The 20,841-nt window shown below is 55.1% G+C and overlaps 1 protein-coding gene and 1 long non-coding RNA gene across 7 annotated transcripts; one reads left to right on the top strand and one right to left on the bottom strand.

Moving 5' to 3' along the window:
• Positions 1 to 2,281: 2,281 nt before the first annotated feature.
• FBLN7 (fibulin 7) lies at positions 2,282 to 19,102 on the bottom strand. Of its 6 annotated transcripts, none has more exons than XM_037807682.1 (8): positions 19,011 to 19,102; positions 10,946 to 11,135; positions 9,943 to 10,113; positions 7,787 to 7,912; positions 6,374 to 6,514; positions 5,619 to 5,753; positions 4,318 to 4,453; positions 2,282 to 3,148 (listed from the first exon to the last, which is right to left on the bottom strand). In XM_037807682.1, the coding sequence occupies exons 1-8, from the start codon at positions 19,080 to 19,082 to the stop codon at positions 2,776 to 2,778; spliced, it is 1,344 nt and encodes a 447-aa protein (XP_037663610.1). In that variant the 5' UTR covers positions 19,083 to 19,102; the 3' UTR covers positions 2,282 to 2,775. The 6 variants fall into 6 exon arrangements, with proteins under 6 accessions (XP_037663610.1, XP_037663609.1, XP_037663611.1 ...); XM_037807681.1 differs by having other exon boundaries at positions 9,943 to 10,203; positions 10,979 to 11,135; XM_037807683.1 differs by having other exon boundaries at positions 10,979 to 11,135.
• On the top strand, positions 6,854 to 9,866 carry LOC119512917. The gene is made up of 2 exons (XR_005212480.1): positions 6,854 to 9,134; positions 9,506 to 9,866. It is a non-coding gene; the product is annotated as an uncharacterized LOC119512917 (long non-coding RNA).
• Positions 19,103 to 20,841: the final 1,739 nt, after the last annotated feature.

The following is a 20,841-nucleotide window of genomic DNA, read 5'->3' as shown; positions in this document are numbered from 1 at the left end:
GAGAGAACAGGGTGGAGAGGACTGAGTTACAAGACAGTCATCTCTGAATATGCCTTGTTTTGCAACTTTGACTTTGGATTCATATAATCAATCTACATAGTTATAAAACAAAATTAAAATAAAAAAGCAATCTCTAAATATGTAAGCAAAAGGAAGTAAACATAATCCCGATTCAGTTTGGGGCACAACTACAGAGAAGTGGAACTATTCCAAGTGATTTTAAAACAAAAATTTGAGTGTACATTCCTAATGGCATAAACCTTGAGAATAATTGCAAAAGAAAATCTTAACTGTTTTCAATAATCACATCTTTGCAGTAGAGATTGCATTGTTATTCTGATGATTAAAATGTGTAATTATTTTGGTAGGGTTGAGGTTTTCAGAATGAAAGGAGAACAATGTAAGATCACTGAGGTTATGTGGAAAAAAAAAACCTGTGATCATAAATTAAATTGTAAGTATAACATAAACACATGCAGTGTTTTATCTTTTAAAAAATACTAACAATACATCTTTCCTAGCTCTAGCCACTAAAACCAAGAAACAGTGACCAACTACTCCAAACGAGCACACCTAAAACCAGCTACTGGGCTTGCCTTACCGTTCCCATGGGAGGAACCAGGACTCGTGCGGAGAACGGCGAGGTCAGGGCTGGGGCAGGAAACAAACAAGATGAGCTCGGAACACGCTGCACAGACGGCAACTAGGAAAGGTATAACGTCTCAAGGAATCGCCAACATGAAGCCGCTCCCAAGGGCCAAAGGTGGGTGACGTGAGCATCGACAGACCTGTAAATCATGCGTCCCTGCGGTCCCCAGGGAAACAAGCAGCGCTCACTCGACGGCTTTGAAAGATGCTAGAGAACCACCTCATTTTGAAAACTAAGAGGAGAAAGTAAAGAATTTATCCTGCCTTTTCCACAGAAGCAAAACCTGCAGGTAACCAAATAGTTGATGAAAAGAAGTTTCTTTTTATAGACGTATGCCAGCTAATAAAGGAAGAAGAAAAAATAGCATTAGAACCTTATTTACAACGCTAAACAAGGAAGGGATCTGTGCGATAACCATCCGCGGGGGCTAACGTCCCCCGAGAGAGACGACCTGAGAGCAAGGCCCCTGGTGGACGTGCCCGTCGCCTCCAGACTTGCCAAAGCAGATCTCACCGAGTCTGGGGTCTGCTCCAAAGTCCCCAGGAGGTGGGTGCGAGTGGAAACGAGCCCGTGTCGGCCACATTAGCTGCCCAAGCTGGCGACAGGGACCCGGGGCTGCTGACCCTAGTCTCTCTACTTCTCTGTATGTTTGCAACCTGCATTATAAAAAGTTTTAAGAGCTCCCCCCCCCCATAAAACTATATTACCTGGAAATGGGGCACAAATTAATAGCCGTTAACTACTAGCTGCTCTGATGGGGCTGTGAGAGGACGCAGAGGTTGGCTTCCACGGGGGGCAGTGAGGAGAGATGGTGAGGGGAGGAAAATAGGACGCAGGGGAAAGGGCCCCACCACAGCCCACCAGGGGGTCCGACGGGGACCGGGGTTCAGCGGCGAGTCGGTAAGTGCGGGGACCGCTGTTGGCGCAGGCCTGGGGTGCAGCCGCCGCCGGGGACGGGGCCTATCTGCCATCGGGCACCAGGCAGCAGCTGAGCTGTCGCCCCTGTTCCGGGCCCGGGTCGCCTGCTGGGGTGAGAGCCCGCCCGTCTGACCACGCCATCCCTGGGCAGGCGCAGGGCGCGGGGTGACGCCCGACTCCCGGGAACCTGGGCCCACCGGTCTCCCGCGGGGACCAGTCCGGCAGGGGCTGACCGTCGGCACGCGCGGAAAGGCGGCTGTGGCTGGTCCCCGCGTCGGGTCTCCCCACGGCCCAGGAGGGCGCGGCCGGGTGCTGAGCGCGCCCCGTGCTGCCCCGGCCGCCTCCCGCAAGGAAAACATTTAAAGTAAAGTGTGCGGTGAAATCTGTCCAGTAGATCCACACGAAACTTCCTCGGGGCTCAGCAAGCTTTTGAGTTCCAGCGCGAGGGGTCCCGGGCCCTCTCGCCGGCGTCTTTCCTCCGCTCACCTGGAGCGCTCGGCCTCCGGCAGAAGCGGCGCCCGGGCCAGGGCCGGCAGAGCTTTTCCTTCCGTCTCCCACCCGGTCTCCCACCTGGCCAGGCCGGGTCCCACCGGCGGGGCAGCCCTCCGTCTCTCCTCCCCCGCCGATTTATTCCAGAGTGTTCCGCCCAGACGAGAAGAGAGCCCACGGCCCCTCCGGGGAGAACTGGCCATCACGCTAGGCGGGAGACCAGAGGGCGGGGCGGGACAGGCTTTATTTAGTCGATTACGACACAGGCCCGGCCTGCGCTGGGACCGCTCACACGGGCAGCCACTCGCGCAGGATCTGTGCTCTCGCCGGGAAGAACCGGCCGGGGTCCCAGGTCCCAGGCGACACGACACGCAGGGGGGCGCGCAGAAGGGACCGCCCGGGCCCAGGGGCACAGCCTGGCCCAGTGGCGCGAGAACCCTGATCTGCCCCAGGACTTCAGCCGAGCGGCTCCTTACAGGGCAGACCCCGAGCTTACCCTCCGCAGCGATGTGGTGCCAAGGAGCATTTGGAAAAGTCAGTGCCTATCCCAAGGCCTTAAGGTAGCAAAGGGGTGAAGGCAGCAGCCTGGGGCTCACACTGCCTCTCTGTGCCCGAGAGGCTGGCAGGTGGGGCAGGGGCAGGCGCAGGGCCAGGAGAGGAGAAATGTCTACAGCGGGCAGCACCACAGGTGTGGGGACGAGAAACGAGCCAGGGCAGCCTTAGAAGTCATAGGGGGACACGAAGACGGTGACCTTGGACAGGTGGTTCGCCTGGAAGATGCCGCCCAGGTACTCCGACATGTCGACGTCCACCTCCAGCGTCTGCGGCCCCTCCAGCGTCTGGATGAGGACCAGTTCGCCTGTCTGCCGGCCCGAGCGCTGCATCACGAAGCGGCCGCGGCTGTCGCCACCCACGATCCCAAACCGTAGGCTGCTGGGCCCAGGCCGGCCTGGGGCGGAGGCGGTGGCCATGCGGAAGAGCGTGAGGGGCGGCCTCGGGTTGGAGGGCAGGGAGAGGTAGTGGAAGGAGACGGTCTTGGGCATCTGGCGGCAGGGTCTGCTCTCCACCGGGCAGGGGTTTCGCTCACACTGGCTAGGGCAGAGGCGAAACGGGGCGAGTGAGCCTGGGGCCCTGCCTGCCCCACCCGCCCTCCTGCAGAGATTTCCCCCCCCCACCCCGACGTGGCCTTCCCCAGCCAGGGAGCCCCTCACCACGGGGGCGGCGAGCAGGGACCAGCGAGCGTGGCCAGGGAAGGGGCCCGCCTGGCTCCCATCACTTTCAGGTGTGCGTGGAGACTCACTGCCAGCGTGTAAGCATGTGTGGCTGCGTCCACGTGCTGTCACTGTGGCTCTCACAGAGAATCAGAGCCCAGGAAGATTAAAGAGCAGGGGTGATGCTGACCCTCAAACCAGGGGCCTCCCTGTGCCGAGGCCCCTTAGTAACTGGGGGCCCGGCAGTCAACGGGCAACATCCGGGAATGGTGCTTCCCCAAGAGCCAGTGCTCCTTCCCAAAGCAAGAAACCCTGTCTGCTAAGGAATCTGGAAGCAGGACTTCATGGAAATGCCTTTGATATGTCTGTGCCTTTTCAGACATCAAAGACAAACGCACCGCAGCATGCTCAGTGACGGTATCAAAACCAGGCGGGTGGAATCAGAATTGCTGTCCACCCGGGACCCCGAGGCTGTGACAGCCAGGCCTCTGCCCCTCCACTGAGGGCCCCCGAGAAGGTCCTGGCGTCCTCGGGCTCACTAAGCTGCCAGCCAGGCGCCACTGCCCGCTGGACGCAGCCCGGAAGGCAGGTCAAGTGGCCGGCGGGGTCGAGCCTCCAGTTTTGGACAGCCCCGGGGGCTCCTGCGAGCTCCCTGTCCGGAGACAGTGTGGTGCCCTGTGGGGGCTGAGGCCGTCTCCCACCTTTGGAAAACAGCGGAGACCCCTGGCACCTCCGGAGGCACACCGAGAGCAGCACACGCACCTGCCAGAGCCTGCCAGTTACCAGCCGGGTGAACACGAGAACCCCCGTCCCAAATCGAGGGGCTGCCTGCCCCAGGCTGCACCCAGGCTGCTCTCCTCTTCAGGGGCCCTCCCTGGGGGGCTGCGATCCCGCCACCCTTGGCATCCGCAGGGACACTGGGACGTCACCAGGGGCTGGGTGGTAGCACCCGGGGTGGGAGCTCAGGGAGGCCCCCGCCTCCCCGCGACACGCTGCGCCTCCTCCCCAGACCCCCAGGAAGGGTCCGGCCAGCCGCACGGGGCCACTCACAATGGGGATGTCTTCACGTAGCTGGCCTTCCCCGCCTGCGGGCACTCGGGGTTCACGCACTGGAAGCCCCCGCCGGTGTTGATGCACGTGGTTCCCGGGGGGCACACCTGCTGCGGGCTCACACACTCATCAACATCTGCAACACAGGATGTGCGGGTGGGCGGCCTCCACACAGCAGAGCCCCCGAGGCGCTCCCTGTGGGGCTCACCTGCCCTCCCCGGGGTGCCACAGGTGCCGGGTGCCAGAGAGCACAGCCCACGGCCCTCTGTCTCCCCCTAAGGCCACCCCACGCCCTTCTGCCCAGACCCCGAGCCCAGGGCTGTTCCTTGGCCCCTTCACAGGCACCCACGAGGCCCTCCGGGTGGAGGCTGTGACACCTTCTCCCCAACCCCACATGCAACAACAGGGAGGGACAGGTGGAGGGATGGTGGCTGCACATCTGGGCCTCCTCCCGCCCCCTCAGCTTCTGTGGTGTCCCACAGATGAGCCGTGCGGGGGCTCTGCCCTCTCTCCTCCCCCTTCTCCAGTGGTTCTCAGGCATCTGTGGAGCCAGCGGGTCTTCTCCAAGTCCCGTCTCCGTGGGGACGTGGGCCTGTCACCTCCCTAGTGTGACACAGGCCTGGGGTCTGCTTCCAGCCTGCTGACTGCAAGAGTGGGGTCTCCTGCTGCAGCACTGGGGTTCCAGGGCCGGGGCCTGGGACGAGCAGCAGGAGACCCCACGGAGCCCGAGGCCTGGGATGGTATTCTCACTCTGGGCTTTCGGTGGGGATTTGCCCTCCGGTTTCCCGCTGGGTCTGGCCGCTGGGGGGGCGGAGGCTGCGCACGTGTCCCCCTGCACCCTCCGGCCCGATGCGGTTCGGGGATGGCTGTACTCCGGGCCCCGGGTGCTGCCCTCGCTTGTGCTCAGCTGTCACTCAGCCGCCTCCTTCCCGAGGCTGGAGGGACACTCAGGAGCAGGTCTGCCCTCCGAGGCACCCACAGGGGGCCACGGGGAAGGGGCCCTGTGCCAGAGGAGCCGCGTGGTCCCCAGCCGAGGGCACGGAGCAGGGGCTGCCCTGCTCTGGCCTCAGACAGAGCTGCCTGCGGGACAGGCGCTCGGAGAGGGCGGCGGGGACGCTCTGCCGGACGTCCAAGAACTCAGTCTCCTATTTTTGCGCACAGCCTGATCCTCAGAGGCGCCTTCGCGGGCAGCTTTCTAAAGACCCGACGCGCCTGAGCCCGAGCCCCTCTGCCTGGCTGCGAGGTGCTGGCAGGCCAAGCGGCCGGTGCGGGGGCCTTCCCGCCTGCCGCCTCCCACTCACCCTCGCAGCTCTCGCCGCCAGCCGAGGGCCGGTACCCGGCGGGGCAGGCGCAGCGGTAGGAGCCGGGGATGTTCACGCAGGCGTGCACGCAGAGGCGGGCGCCCTCCCGCGCGGAGAGCGCGCACTCGTCCACATCTGCGGACAGAAGATCGGCTGCCGCTGCGGCCAAGTGGCCCCCCCAGCCCCCCAACACCGGGAAGGAAGGAAGCCGCTCCCCATCTTCAAGGGCCCAGAAGGAGAGGGGTGCGGAATCGCGACGGGTCAGGGAGAGCCCGCGGGGGACGGGAGAGCCGCGGGGGACGGGGGAGCCGCGGGGGACGGGACAGTCCGCGGGGCCCGGGAGGGTGGGGACGCAGCCCGCCCTCGCGCTCCTCCCTGTGCCCCGGGCTGCACCGAGCGGGCCCCGTGTCTCCTGCTGGAAAACGAGGCCGCGGCCGCCTCTCGGATGTGAACTCTCCGGGTGAGCGATTTGGAGGGAACCCGGGTGCGTCGGGAGGGTCGGCGGGAGACGCGGGGTCTGCGGAGCCTGGGGGAGGCCACCCCCGCCCCCAGCCGCGAAGGGGTCGGGGCTCGGCAGCCGCCTTCGGGTCGAACCCGGGCGCGGCCGCTCCCCTCCGCCTGCCCTGAGCCCCCGGCCCGCCCGCAGGCCCCGGCCCGCCCCTCAGTCCCCGCCTCCGGCCCGGCCCCCGCCCCTCCAGGCCCCGCCCCGCCATCGAGGCCCCGCCCCTCCAGGCCCCGCCCCGCCCCCCGCCTACCCTGGCAGACGCTGGCGGCCGCGCTCAGCTGGAAACCAGCCTCGCAGCTGCAGCGCTGCGCCCGCTCCTCCTGCGCACAGCGGGGCGCGCGCCTGAAGCCGGGGTCGCCGGGGTCGCCGGGGTCGCGGGCCTCGGGGGCGGCTGCGGGAGGACACGCTCTGGGTGCGGGGCCGGCCGGGGGCCCGGGGCGGGGGGCGCCAGGAGCGCGCCCGGGAGCTGGAGCAGGGCCGACCAGCTCAGCGCAGGCCCCTGGGGTCAGAACCAGAGGCCACCACTTTTGGTTCTTTTTCTGTACTTTTTTGGGGTACATTTCTGAAGTGTTCACGTATCATTAATGAGGACAAATTACTTTTCTACGGAGAAAATGAGTGTAATCAGTTTTGAAAGTTTTCGCAGGACTTAAGAGAGCTCATGTGCTTGGGGGGACACAGGGGCGCACAGGTGAGGAGGGGGCTGCTGGCGCCCGGGCCGGGCCATTTGGGCGGTGAGTGCACACCTAAGGTCAGGGACAGGGACAGGAGCTGGCCTTGGACGTCCCGTCCCACCCACTCCCTCCTGCCCCTGCCAGCAGGAAAACCCGGACGGGGCGGTTTTGAGCGCTCGGGGTGGGGCCTTTTCTTCTTCCTTGGTGCCTGTTGGTAGCCGGAGGCAGGGGCTGCCGAGAAGGCCCCTTGGGCCACTGCTGCCACAGAGAGCAGCCCCCGGGGACAGGTGGCGACCCCGGTCCCAGCAGTCCCGAGGCGGGCCCAGCTAGGCCCAATCAAACCCCAGGGAGCAGCGGGCCCTGTGCAGACGCCCGGGGTGAAGCCCACCAGACCACAGGAGGCACTGGCCGGTGGGGGCCTGCCCACCCCGTTACTAACCACCAGCACCCCCCACCCCCTAGAATTCCACGTAGAAACAGACATCCCCAACTTCCCTGGCAAAGCCACAGGGCATCCTTCAGATCTGACGCTTTTTATGCCTGTCTGCTTCACAGACGCACTCACTGGGTTTTCTTGCCATGTGCCAAACCGGCCACACGTAGCCTCTCAGGCCTCGTGGCCGGGGTTATGCCGGGGCCTCGAGATGTGAGTGAAAACCACATCGCCAGCCATATGTCTTGCTACCCAACTCTCACAATAGAGAAATACATTGGCCTGTCTCCGTAACTCCTTGTCTTGCCGGAGGGGCTGCTGCGGGCACCAGGGGCACGTCTCGGGCCTGACTCCTGACCTGGGTGGTTTTCAGGTTGGGAGCCAGACCTGCCACCTGTGTGTCCTTCTGTGGGAAGGATCAAAACTGGTTACACAAAAGAGCCATGCTCTGTCCCAACAACCACCTCGGGACCAGCGGAGTAGAGCGAGGTGAGATGGAGAGAGCCCGGGCGGAGTGGGGGGGCATGAGCAGGGCCCCCACCCCGAGCCCACGTACCGGTCTGGCCCTGGAGCTGGCAGTGGCTCCCGATCCTCCCCAGGGGGCACATGCAGCTGTGCTGGTCGGCTCCTTCCACACATGTCCCATCGTCCTGACACGGCTGGCTGGAGCATTCGTGGGTGTCTGGGGGAAAGTTTCAAACACAAGCGTGTGAACTCTGGTTCTGAAAAGAAAAGGATGAGTGTGGAAGGTTGAATAACGTGCCCGACAGGGATGCGTTTTTAATCTCAACCCACATTGCTGGGGTGTGATCCTCTGTAAACCGGAAGGTAACGCGTTCAGCTAAGTGCGGCCAACTGAACAGGGGCTCAGTCCATGGTACCTGAGGCCTTACACAGAGAAGCCAGAAGCCAACCGAGACCGGGAGGGCAGCCCGGGAGAGCGTGGTCATCAGGGAACCACCGCAAGCCAGCAGCAGATGCTGAAGTTTTGGACGTTGGCTTCTGAAACCGTGAGCCACCCCAGTGGTATCTGTCAGAGCAGCCGGGCAAGCAAGGGCACTGCCGGCTCTCCCCACCCTGCTTTGCCACCCTTTCCACTGCACAAGCCCATCGGCTCTGAACTGGGGGTGCCTGGCTGCTATGTGTGGGAGGGTCCACCGGGGCCGAAGCACAGCCCCCTCCGCTCAGCAGGCCGCGTGCCCGGGACATGCTGTGCCCTCACCTTGCCCATCCCAGCAAGGGCACCACTTCCCAACGCACCGCCTGGCTTCCTGCCAGCACCCGGGCACCTGCTGGGCAGGAACACGGTTCAGGGAGGTTCACGGGGTGGGAGTGGGGACAATGAAAACTCCTTCCACGCCCTGCCAGAGGTCTCCCCTGCTCGCCCTCCTGACAGCCAGGTAGGGTTTCTCTTCGCCTGGAGATTTCCTTAATGCTGGAAAAGGAGGTGCTCCTTGCTTCTGGAAGCAGCAGTCCTGGGAGAAGGTTCACCACATACGTGTGCAGACAGAGAGGGAGGGGCATTTAAAAGTTCAGTAGGTTTTTTCTGAGTCTGGATCACAGGGTGTTTGCTTGTTTATACTCTTTCGTAGCCTCCCACTCTCCACAGTGAACATTGTGCCATCAGGCACGTTTGCGTTGTGCCTCTACATTTTCAGGGTTTTTACGCATCCGGAGCCCTCCCTGTGCTGCTCCCCGCCCTGTGCCTGCTTGGGCCCCGCGTGCCCCTCTCCCAACGCTCTGTCTGGCTGGAACCAGGCGCCGCAGTGACGGGTCTCCATGGCAGCCAGAACTTTGAAAAGTGAACATGTCCCGTGTGCCAAGTCTGACTTTCCTCCACATCAAGGACTGATCGTCTTCCGAGCCCGTGTGGTGGCCGGGGGCTCCGATCCCCAGAAAAGCAGGTTCTTAAACTACTCCTTCCTTCCTGGGGGTGTGGGCCCACCATCAGCAGGGTCTTCAAGATCCACCCAGAGAAGGGAGGCCCAGGGAGTCGGCCTGGGCTTTAACAGAGGGACAGTGGGACGGAGAGAGAAAACTCGAGAAAAAGCCGAAGTCCGTGGAGCCCAGAGGGGCGGGGGAGGCTGCCAAGTCCATCACCACGTGGCGGAAAAGCCACGGACCCAGGAGCGCCGGCCGCCGGCCCCAAGCGCCATGGTCTTCTGGGAGAGGACATCTCCTCGCAGGCGCTTGTTTGAACTTGTAGCCTCAGAACCGTGGGCCAAAGAATCCCCGTTGTTTAAGCCGACCCGTTGCGCGGTATCTGCTTTGGCAGCAGGAATCTGGAACATGATGCTTCTCCCGCACCTCACCGGGGTCTCTCCTGAAGCTTGTTCACGCTGCAGACGGCAAGGACACCGAGGCCCCGCACCACCCGCGACGCCAACAGCCTCACACACACAGCAGCCGCGAGAGGCGCTTCCCTGCTGCCCCTTGCTCACATCCATCCCATCCCGGAAAAGCTTTCCTGCCCCAGAGTCTACAAGACCCATCACAAGCATCGGAGCAGAGCGAGGCGCCGGGTGCAGGCTCTGGGGTCGAGTCCCAGCACGGCCCCTCCCAGCTCCTAAACTCCCTGTGCCTCAGTTTCCCCACATGTAAAGCAAGACTATAAACTGCTGCGAGGGTTCAGCAAGCTCATGCGGACGGAGCTGCCTGGGGCGGTTGGGGTGTCCGAGTGGCTCCGACCACGGGTTGCGGGAGGGACGCTACCTGTGCAGCGGGGTGGCTCCCCTGTCCAGGTGCCGTTGGGCAGACATGCCACGCTGCTGGGCCCCACCAGCCGGAAGCCGGGGTTGCAGGTAAAGTGGACTTCGTGATCCACCAAGTACTTGCTTCCAAACTTTCTGCCATCCGGAGGGGCGCTCAGCTCAGGGCAGGAGACTGTTAGGACAGAGAGCAGGATGCAGAGGCCCCTGCTGGTCTCCTCGTCCTCACCTCCCCTCGTGAGCCCCTCTGCTGGGCGTCCACTCCCCGCTGGGTGAGGGGGGGAGATGCTGAGGGCTCTGTCCAGGCCACACAGCGTGTGCGGGGTGAGCTGGGGCACCCCGGGGGGCTGGTCCCCAGTCACTGCTTCCCCCTTCCTCTGCCTTTGCAGAGCTCTGCAGACTGGGTTCCCTCAGGACCCCAACGGGCCCAGAAGCCAGAATGAGGACCAGTTTTCCAGGACTGCAAGTTATGCTTTCTGACTCCCAGCAGCAAATGACCTAAAAAGCAACACAGTTTGACCTGGGGCCGGTTTCTAGCTCCCCAGGGGCCGTCCCCACCTGCAGGGCCGTCACCCATCAGCCTCTGCGCAGGGAGCCCGGGGTGCCTAGCCCAGCAGACGACCCCAAGAAGAAGCATGAGGGGGGCCGAGGGCACGGGGTCCAGCCATGCAGTGGAGACTCTGTGGGCTCGCGCCCGCAATCCAGCGCACCCCAGCCAGCTCCAAGCCACAGGCAGTGGCAGCCCGAGGTGAATGTGCCTTACTGGGTCCCAGGGCTCCCCTGCCCCCATCACCCACGCAGAGGCCAGGGGACACCAGCCACCATCTCGGGGTCTTGACTGTGGGGACGCCCTTATGGGACCACCAGGAAAAGGCCCCCGTGTCTGTGAGAGCCCCAGCCTCAGGGCAGTGGGTCTGGGGGTGCCCACTGGCACCTCAAATGGAAGGCGTCCTCAGTGCCACCCCCAACAGAGGACTTGGTGTCATGTGGCCCCCGTGGCCACCCACCTGGGCACCCCCTGGGCACCCCCGGGCGCCCACCTGGCAGCGTGGGGGCCGCCTGGCTGACGGAGCGCTGCAGCACGGCCAGTCGGTTCCTTAGGCCACGGATGCCCTCGGTGAAGCGGGCCTCCTGGCCCTTGAGCAGCTGCTGCAGCTGGCCGATGGCCGCGAGGAGCTGCTGCTCACTGAGGCAGTCCTGGGGAGAGAGACAGGCACCCCCATGTGCTTAGTTCCTGGCCCGGCTCACTCTGCAGGGCCCCAACCCAGGTGCCAGCCCCTCAGCCCCTCACAAAACAACCTTTTCAGGGAGAAGGGCATGATGGGCTCCTCAGAGGCCTGGGGCGACAGGCCTTGCACAAGCCAGTCTCCGCTTTGCACACGCCTCAGTGCGGCTGCCCCAGGGGGCTGTGAGGGCCCCGGGGTCCCCGCTGGGATCAGGCCGGGCCGCCAGGCATGTCCACCCACATTTCAGCTGACCTCGGGTTGTCCCTTCCCCTCGGGCCCCCCCCGGGTGGGAACCCACAAGGGTCCCACTGGGCAAAAGTCACATCTGGATGGGGCTGGAAACCTGGGAGCCCGTCGCCCAGATGCTGCCACCCGAGGCCAAGAAGCTGCTCCTTAGGTCCCGCTGACCCCTCAGGCCCCTTGTTTTTAGGGCTTTTAAGAGGTCTCTCACCTGGCAAAAGCTTCACCATAGCCTGACCCCACTCCTGGCTGATGCCACCAACAGTAAACTCAATTTCTGTGAGTTAATAATTTATTGAACCCAGAAAGGACATCGGGGCCATTCCTACACAGCTGAGGAGGAAAGCTCGAGACTGGTCACTTCTGCTCAAGCTCCCCTCTGACCATCCCCTCGGCAGGCCTGCAGTGGCCCTGGAACTCGCGGTGGCCGAGGCCGCCCAAGGGGGCTGGTTCTTGGGCTCTAGGAACAAGGACCCCACAGAACAGGCCTCCGTCCCCCTCACACCTCGGGGAAGAGCTCGTCCATCTCTTCTGCAGCCTGTCCCCACAGCGTTCACGCTGGAAGGTCAGCTTGGAGCCTCCGCAGAGCAGCCGACCCTCCCTTCTCTGAGAACAACCCATGCCCATCAAGGGGGCCCAGTGGACACGGGCCCGCTGAGCCCCAGCCGCATCCGGGACCTGCTGCTCTGTGGGTGAAGATTAAGACCCAGAGCCCACTCTCAGGGAACCGGGTGCCTAGGAGAAGCTGCGGGGTCGGGACATCCTCGAGGTCCTCCGAGACCACAGGAGTAGGGTTTGGCCCCACGGACCTCAGAGGGTCCCCTCTCCCGGGGCTGGGCTCATGCCGGCACTGTGCTAATGCGAACACAGACATACTGACGCCCCTGGATCTGTTAAAGCACACTGCACACTCACTCAACACTGCCTTCCGGCCAAGGCTCAACGCCACCCTCCACGCCCGAGTCAGGCTGAACTCCTGCGTGTTTTCATTTCAGACCAAGTCAGAGGCAAGTGGCAACCCCCTCGGCTTCTCTCCATCCCCTGACCCTCACCGGCACCCACAGGCAAGAGGAGAGGAGGCAGAAGCTTCTGGGGGGAGCCGAGCACCCCCTGGGGCCCTACAGCCTGAGCCTCCCCTTTGCAGGTTCAGGGGCTGGGGGAGGCACAGCCCACCTCAACTCCCCAGCACTGGGGTCTGTGTCTTGGGTTTATCCACACTGGCTGCTCACCATCCTTCTGGATTTACACTCAGGTCCCCCTCTCGTCTCACCCCAGTAACTCATTAGTTGGTCACGACCACCCCAGGCTGCAGATGCCAAGGAAGCCAAGGAAGATAGCCTCTCGGCCGCGATGACAAAGTGAGGACATAAACCCAGGTGCCTTCTCCTGAGCCCGATGTGCCAGGACAGGTGTCCTTGGAGGCCTGCGCGAGCCCGCCTTGGCCCATCTCCTGCCCCTCCCATCTCATCTCACAGCCCCCTTTCTGGCCTCAGTGCCCACCCCGAGAACTCCCAGACCACCTCTCCCATGGCCCCTCTGCGTCCTGGAGGGCGGGAAGGAAGCCTTAGAAAACTTTGCATCTTTGTCACTGAGTCCAGGATCTGAGCACACTCTGGATGCTCATTTGAATTAAGAAAGGAACAAATGAATGCATGAGAAACTGAGGAATGAAGGAGTGAAGTAAGCATGAGCCCGGAGCAATCTCTTTTTCTTACTATCCAATCTCACCATACACTTTTCTACCTGCTATCTGGCTAACTTTTGTCCAGTTGCCGTGGTCCTTGTAGACTGAGATCTGCCTTTAACAGCAGTGGCTTTATCTTCAGTGACTGATTCCCCTCAGTGCCCAGCCCACTGGGGAGCTCAGTCCCACACATGTGGTCAGCCCTTGCCAGACACCCCCAATGCATGAGGCTCCCCTCTTATTCCTGCACCACAGAAATGGTGGCACTCTGCTCACTTCCACTCAGGATTTAACTCTCTGTGAATACAGAAGAGAGAAAAGTTAGAAAAGTAGAGGGGACAAAGGAGGGAAGACTCTAGAAGAGCTTAAATAAGAACTTGAAAGAGTAAAAAAAAAATAGCAGATCTTATGGGGAAAAAAGACACTGTGGATCAAATTAAAAATAAACTAGAGACACAAAACAGCAGATTTGAAGAGGCAGAAGAAAGAATAGGTGAACTAGAAAACAGGGTAATCGAATGTGAATGGACAAAAGAACAAATGGTGAAAAAAACTGAAAATTTTGAAATGGCTCTTAGGGAAATGATGGACAACATGAAGTGCATGAATATAAGAATCACTGGTGTCCCAGAAGGAGAAGAGAAGAGTAAAAGGTGAGACATAGTTGGGAAAAACTTCCCAACCCTATAAACAACATAAATATGCATAGTAAAGATGCCCAACAAACTCCAAATAGAATAAACTCAAATAAACCCACTCCGAGACATATACTGATCAGATCGTCAAATGTCGAAGAGAAGGAAAAAGTTCTGAAAGCAGCAAGGGAGAAGTGATTCACTACATAAAAGAGAAACAACATAACACTAAGTACTGACTACTCAGCGGGCACCATGGAGGTGAGAAGGCAGTGGTATGACACATTTAAGAGCCTGAAAGAGAAAAATTGCCAGCAAGGAATTCTTTATCCAGCAAAGCTCTCCTTCAAAATTGAGGGAGAGTTTAAAATTTTCACAGACAGACAAACACTGAGAAACCTGCCTTCCAAGAAATAGTAAAGGGAACCCTACTGGCTGAGAAAAAAAAAAAGAGATAGAGATCTGGAGAAGGGCACAGAACTGAAGAGTATTAGTAAGGGTAACTTAAAGGAAATAAAGAGAGAGAGGAAAATAAATAGATCTAACATCTAGAAACCAAAGATTAAGATGGCTGATTCAATAACTCCCTTCACAGTAATAACTTTGAATGAGAATGGATTAGACTCTCCAATTAAAAGATACAGACTGGTAGAATGGATTAAAAAGTACGGCCCAGCGATATGCTGTTTACAAGAGACTCATCTTAGATCCTGTGACACAAAGAGACTGAAAGTAAAAGGATGGAAAAAAAAATATTCTACACAATCTGCAACCAAAAGAAAGCAGGGGTAGCTATACTAATATCAGACAAAAAAGACTTTAAATGCAAAGATGTCATAAGAGACAAAGAAGGACACTATATATATTAATGAAAGGGATAATTCACCAAGAAGAAATAAGAATCATACATGTTTATGCACCCAGTCAAGGAGCTCCAAAGTACATGAGACAAACATTGGCTAAACTGAAGGGAGCAATAGACATGTCTACAATAATAGTGGGAGATTTCGATACACCACTCTCTTCTACAGATAGAACAACTAGACAGAGGACCAGTAAGGAAATAGAGAACCTAAACAATATGATAAGTGAATTAGACTCAACAGACGTATATAGATTGTTATTTCCCAAAGTAACAGGATACACATTCTTTTCTAGTGCCCATGGAATGTTCTCCAGAATAGATCATATGCTGGGGCACAAAACAAGTTTTAATACATTTAAAAAGATTGAAATTATTCAACGCACATTCTCTGACCATAACGGAATGCAACTAGAAATCAGCAACCACCAAAGAACCAGATCTTTCACAAATATATGGAGGTTAAACAACAGACTCCTAAACAACCAGTGGGTCAAAGAAGAATTTGCAAGAGAAATAGGTGAAGACCTAGAGATGAATGAAAATGGGAACACAACATATCAAAACCTGTGGGAGGCAGCGAAGGCAGTGCTAAAGGGGAAATTTATAGCTCTAAACGCATGTATCAAAAAGCAAGAAAGAGCTAAAACCAAAGACCTAACTGAACAACTGAAGAGGCTAGACAATGATCAGCAAACTAACTCTAAAGCAAGTAGAAGAAAAGAAATAACAAAGATCAAAGCAGAAATAAATGAGCTGGAGAACAAAAAAAAAAAAAAAAAAAAAAAAGAATAAATAAAACCAAAAGTTGGTTCTTTGAGAAGATCAAAAAGACAGACAGACCCTGAACTAGACTGACAAAGTAAAAAAGAGAGAAGACCCAAATAAACAGAATCAGAAATGAGAGTGGGATAATTCTATGGATCCTGAAGAAATGAAAAACATCATAAGAGGATACGATGAACAACTGTATGCCAACAAGCTAGACAATTTAGAGGAAATGGACAATATCCTGGAAACACATGAACAACCTAGACTCACCCTAGAAGAAACAGAAGACTTCAACAAATCAGTCACAAGCAAAGAGATCCAGTAGTCATCAAAAATTACCTACAAATAAAAGCCCAGGGCCAGATGGCTTCACAGGACAATTTTACTAAAATTTCCAAAAAGAATTGACACCATTCCTGCTCAAACTCTTCCAAAAAAATTGAGGAAAAGGAACACTACCCAACTCATTTTATGAAGCTAATATCACTCTGATACCAAAACCAGATAAAGATACTGCAAAAAAGGAAAACTACAGGCCAATCTCCCTAATGAATATAGACGTAGAAATTCTCAACAAAATACTTGCAAATCGAATCCAAAGACACATTAAAAGAATTACACACCTCGACCAAGTGGGGTTCATTCCTAGCATGCAAGGGTGGCTTAAAATAAGAAAATCAATCAATGTAATACAACATATTAACAAATCAAAAGGGAAAAATGAAATGATCATCTCAATATATGCTGAAAAAGCATTTGACAAAATTCAACATCCTTTTTTGATAAAAACACTTCAAAAGGTTAGGAATTGAAGGGAACTTCCTCAATATGATAAAGGGCATATATGGAAAACCTACAGCGAGCATAGTACTCAACAATGACTAGCTGAAAGCCTTCCCCCTAAGATTGGGAATGAGACAAAGATGCCCGCTGTCACCACTGTTATTCAACATTGTGCTGGAAGTGCTAACCAGGGCAATCCGGCAAGACAAAGAAATAAAAGGCATCCAAATTGGGAAGGAAGAAGTAAAACTGTCATTATTTGCAGATAATATGATCTTATATTTGGAAAATCCTGAGAAATTGATGAAAAGCTACTTGAGCTAATAAATTCAGCAGAGTGGTGGGATACAAGATTAATGCACATAAGTCAGTAATGTTCTTATACACTAGTAATGACCTAACTGAAGAGGCAATAAAAAAAAAATTCCATTCACAATAGCAACATAAAAATCAAGTACCTAGGAATAAACTTAACCAAAGGATGTAAAAACCTCTACACAGAAAATTACCAAACCTTACTAAAAGAAATAGAAAAGGACCTAAATAGGTGGAAGGATATTCTGTGCTCATGGATAGGAAGGCTAAATGTTGTTAAGATGTCAATTCTACCCAAACTGATCTACAGATTCAATGCAATTCTAATCAAAATTCCAACAACCTACTTTGCAGATATGGAAAAGCTAGCTAGTTATCAAATTTATTTGGGAGGGAAAGGGGCCTCGAATAGCCAAAAACATCCTTAAAAAGCACAAAGAGGGAGGACTTACACTTTCAGACTTTGAAGTCTACTATAAAGCCACAGTTGTCAAGACAGCACGGTACTGACACAGAAACAGACATATTGATCAATGGAATCAAATTGAGAGTTTGGAAATAGACCTCCAGATCTACGGTTGACTAATTTTTGGTAAGGCCCTCAAAGCCATTGAACTGGGTCAGAACAGTCTCTTCAACAACTGGAGCTGGGAGAACTGGATAGCCATAACCAAATAAATGAAAGAGGACCCCTACCTCACACCCTATAAAGAAATAACTCAAAGTGGATCAAAGACCTCAATATAAGAGACAACACCTTTAAACTCTTAGAAGAAAATATAGGGAAATATCTTCAAGACCTAGTAATAAGGGGTAGCTTCTTAGATCTTACACCTAAAGCAAAAGCTTAGGGCTGTAAATGGGAGGTTGAGCCCTCCTATAATTATGCCTAATAGGCACCTCCAGAGAGCCTTTTTGTGGCTCAAATGTGGACTTTCTCTAAGCCCAACTCTGCAAATAAATTAATCACTTTCCATCCAATGTGGGACAGGACCCCCAAGATGCTTTCCTGTCAATGTGGGACATGAATTCTGGGAATGAGTCTGACCCTGACATCGAGGGGTTGAGAATGCCTTTTTGATCAAAAGCAGAAAAAGAAAGGCAACAAAGTAAGGTTTCAGGGGCTGAGATTTCAAAAAGAGTTGAGAGGCTGTCCTGGAGGTTACTCCTATGCAAGCTTCAGCTAGATATGCCAAATGGCCACAGTATGATAAGCCCAAGTCAATAGTAGTCCCGAAAATCCTAAAGAATACCTGGATCCCTATCTGAGACTCTATAAAAGTTTCACTCACTAAGTTTATTCTTCAGAAACTTAAATCCTCCAGAGAGCTCCTATGCCAGCTAAGGCCCAAACCCCAGAGGCAATAGCCTCTTCAAGAACATCAACCAGATGTGTCCCCTTTTCCCATTATATTGACACCCCTTTTCAATATGAACAGGTTAGGGTGGTCACTGCCTAGACATCCCTGAAGATCGGGAAAGTGATTAAACGAGAGGAAGGGGAAGCAACAGACAAGACGGAATTTAACAAAGGATTATGAATACTGAAACTCTATATAATTTTCTTTTTCTTAGTTGCTGGGGCATTAGACTAGCTAGAAGGAAACTGAAAGTGGAACTGTAACCCATACCATTCTTTGAAATTTGCTCTATAGCCACTTGTTAAATTGTAATTTGAAAGTTATCACCCTTTTGTATGTAAGTTATATCTCACAATAAGGAAATAACTGAAACTGTGGTACTGTAACTCATAACATTTTTGGAAATTTCCTATATAACTACTTGCTAAATTGTACTTTGAAAGTTATTACCTTTTTGCATATATGTTATATTTCATAATAGGAAAAAAACTGAAACTGTGGAACTGTAACATAACATTCTTTGAAATTTGCTCTCTAACCACTTGTTAAATTGCACTTGGAAAGTTATCACTTCTATGTATGTTATATTCCACAATTTTTTAAGAAAAGGGACTCTGTCCAAGTAAATAAACCCAGGGGGACTTGCTGAACACATAAAAACAGCAAGAAGGGAAAAAGCAAAAAGCAAGCTGCCCGTTCCTGTGCGCGGAAGGAGCCCAGTGCCGGCTCCCTGGACTCACACAGGGAGGGGGCGGCTGCGGCAGCCTCAGGCCTCAGCCCTGGGGTCCCCCTCTGCCCCGGGAACCCTCTAACCCGGGACCCCCTTTGCCCTGGGGCCTTCTGTGCCCTGGGGGTCCCCCTCTATCCCGGAACCCCCTCTGCCCCGGGACCCCCTCTGCCCGGGTCTCCCTCTGCCCGGGTCTCCCTCTTCCCAGGGACCCCCTGTGCCCTGGGATCCCCTCTGCCCCGGAAACCCTCTACCCCAGGACCCCTCTGCCCCGGAAACCCCTCTGCCCCGGGGCCCCCTCTGCCCCGGAAACCCTCTGACCCGGAAACCCCTCTGCCCCGGGGGTCCCCCTCTACCCCAGGACCCCTCTGTTCCGGGACCCCTCTGCCCCGGGGGCCCCGCGCCCGCGACCCGGCCCTCCTGGGCCTCCCGAGCGCCCCGCGCGGCCCGGCCCGAGACTGCGCTGACCTGCGAGGCCCGCGGCGCGGCGCCGGAGAGCAGCAGCAGCACCAGGAGCGCGCGCGCGCCGCCCGCCGCCATCTTGCCGCGCGCGCCCCCGCCGCCCGCCCGGGCCCGCGGTCACGGCACGGGCGCGCGCGCACGGAGCGCGCTGGGCGGGGCGGAACCCCTCCCCGCGGGGCCGCGCCCGCCCTGGTCTTGGCCGCCCGCTCGGCGCATTTGCATACCAGCCGATGATTGGGCGCGCCCCGGCCTCAGCCTTTCCGTTTTCCTTCTCCCGCGTCTGCAACTCGGGTCCTCGTTTTGTGTCTCCCCCATCCCCAGTTATCTGACCCAGTAAAAAAACTTATATTCAACTTCAGTTCATCTTTGGACAGTCCAGTATTGTCTCTTTCTGTAGACTTCTGCGCAGTTACTTTAGGAATTATATTATGCACACCTAACATTTCAGGGTTACAGTATTTTACAATTTCAAATCATCTGTGAAGTTCTGCCGACCACATGGGCATCTTCATCCCGTTTATGTTATGGCTGATGTGTGTTTACATCTCCCCGCAAGTCAGTGTCGGAATGTCTGCTTTCAATCCTCAGCATACTTCAAAGAAGCTACAAGAAGAAAATTAGTTACATCCATCCAAATATTTACCATTTCTACTTATCTTCCTTCATTCCTGAGTTTTCAGGTTCCCTTTGCATAATTTCTCTTCAGCCTGAAGAACTTCTTTTTGAATCTCTTTTACAGCAGGTCTGCTGGTGACAGAGGTTCTTAATTTTCCTTAATCAAGAATATTTTTTTCATGTCACCTTCATTCCTAAAAGGTTTCTTTCTGTGTTGACAGTTCTTTCCTTCCGGCACGTGCTGTTCCACTGTCTTCTGACCACCATGGTTTCTGAGGAGAAATTTGCTGGCATCTGTGTCGTCATTCCTTAATATGTTATTTTTCTACCTACTTTCAAGATGTTTTTCTCTACCTTTGGTTTTAAGCAGATTGATAATTTTGATTATGATATCTCTGGATGTGGCTTCCTACAATGTTGATGTGTTTGAGGTTTTCTCTGCTTTTTGAATCTATAAATTTATATTTTTCAACAAACTTGGAAATTTTCAGCCATAATTTCCTCAAATACCTCCCCCCCACACACACTAATCTCTTTCTTCTCTCATTTTGGGATTCCAATGACACAAATGTTTGATTTTTTAACATTGTCCACAGGTCACTGAATCTCTGCTCAATTTTCCCCAGTCTTTATTCTCTATTTTTATGATTGGATAATTTCTAATGATCTATCTGCAAGTTCACTCACTGTTTCCTCTATCAGCTCCATTCCATTATTGAACCTGTCTGGTGAAATTTTATAGCAGATACTGTATTTTTAAGTTCTTAAAATTTTTGACTGATACTTCCAACATCTGGGTCATCTCAGAACGGTCATCTCAGAACAGGCATCTGCCTTCTCCCTTCAAAAACAGTCATATTTCCCTTATTCTTTCTATGTCTTTTATATTTATATACAATATATTTTATATTGTATCCTAGATGTCTCGAGTATTATGTTGTTTTGACTTTGAGTCCTATTAAAATTCTCTGGAGACTGCTGACTATTTTCTAGAAGGTATTTAGCCTGGTTAAGCTTAGATGGCAAATTCTTTATCACCCTCACTGGACAGTGATTGCAACATCAGTTCCGTTTCCGGAGCTCTGCTGCTCTGAAATGGCCCTGAGCACACAGCTCAAGGGTGAGGCTAGGCTGCCAGGCAGTTTGTGCACAGATCTGGGGAATTCCTCTCTTCTGATTTCTCCAAACTCCCCACTCATGGGGGTCTCTGTCGTGGTTGCCC

This window comes from Choloepus didactylus, chromosome 17 (genome assembly GCF_015220235.1).
Source record: "Choloepus didactylus isolate mChoDid1 chromosome 17, mChoDid1.pri, whole genome shotgun sequence".
NCBI classification, from domain to species: Eukaryota; Metazoa; Chordata; class Mammalia; order Pilosa; family Megalonychidae; genus Choloepus; species Choloepus didactylus.
Note: the sequence above shows the minus strand (reverse complement) of the source record. Positions and strands in the feature narration are given on the sequence as shown.

What these genes read in the sequence shown, in the direction of transcription:
- FBLN7 (XM_037807681.1), bottom strand. Translation starts at nt 19,082, where the DNA reads ATGGCGGCGGGCGGCGCGCGCGCGCTCCTGGTGCTGCTGCTGCTCTCC. An exon ending in CCAGCTCCAGGGCCAGACCG is followed by an intron (nt 6,515 to 7,786) that starts GTACGTGGGCTC and finishes GTCCTCCCGCAG; the next exon opens with CCGCCCCCGAGGCCCGCGAC. An exon ending in TGGCGGCGAGAGCTGCGAGG is followed by an intron (nt 4,454 to 5,618) that starts GTGAGTGGGAGG and finishes CCTGTGTTGCAG; the next exon opens with ATGTTGATGAGTGTGTGAGC.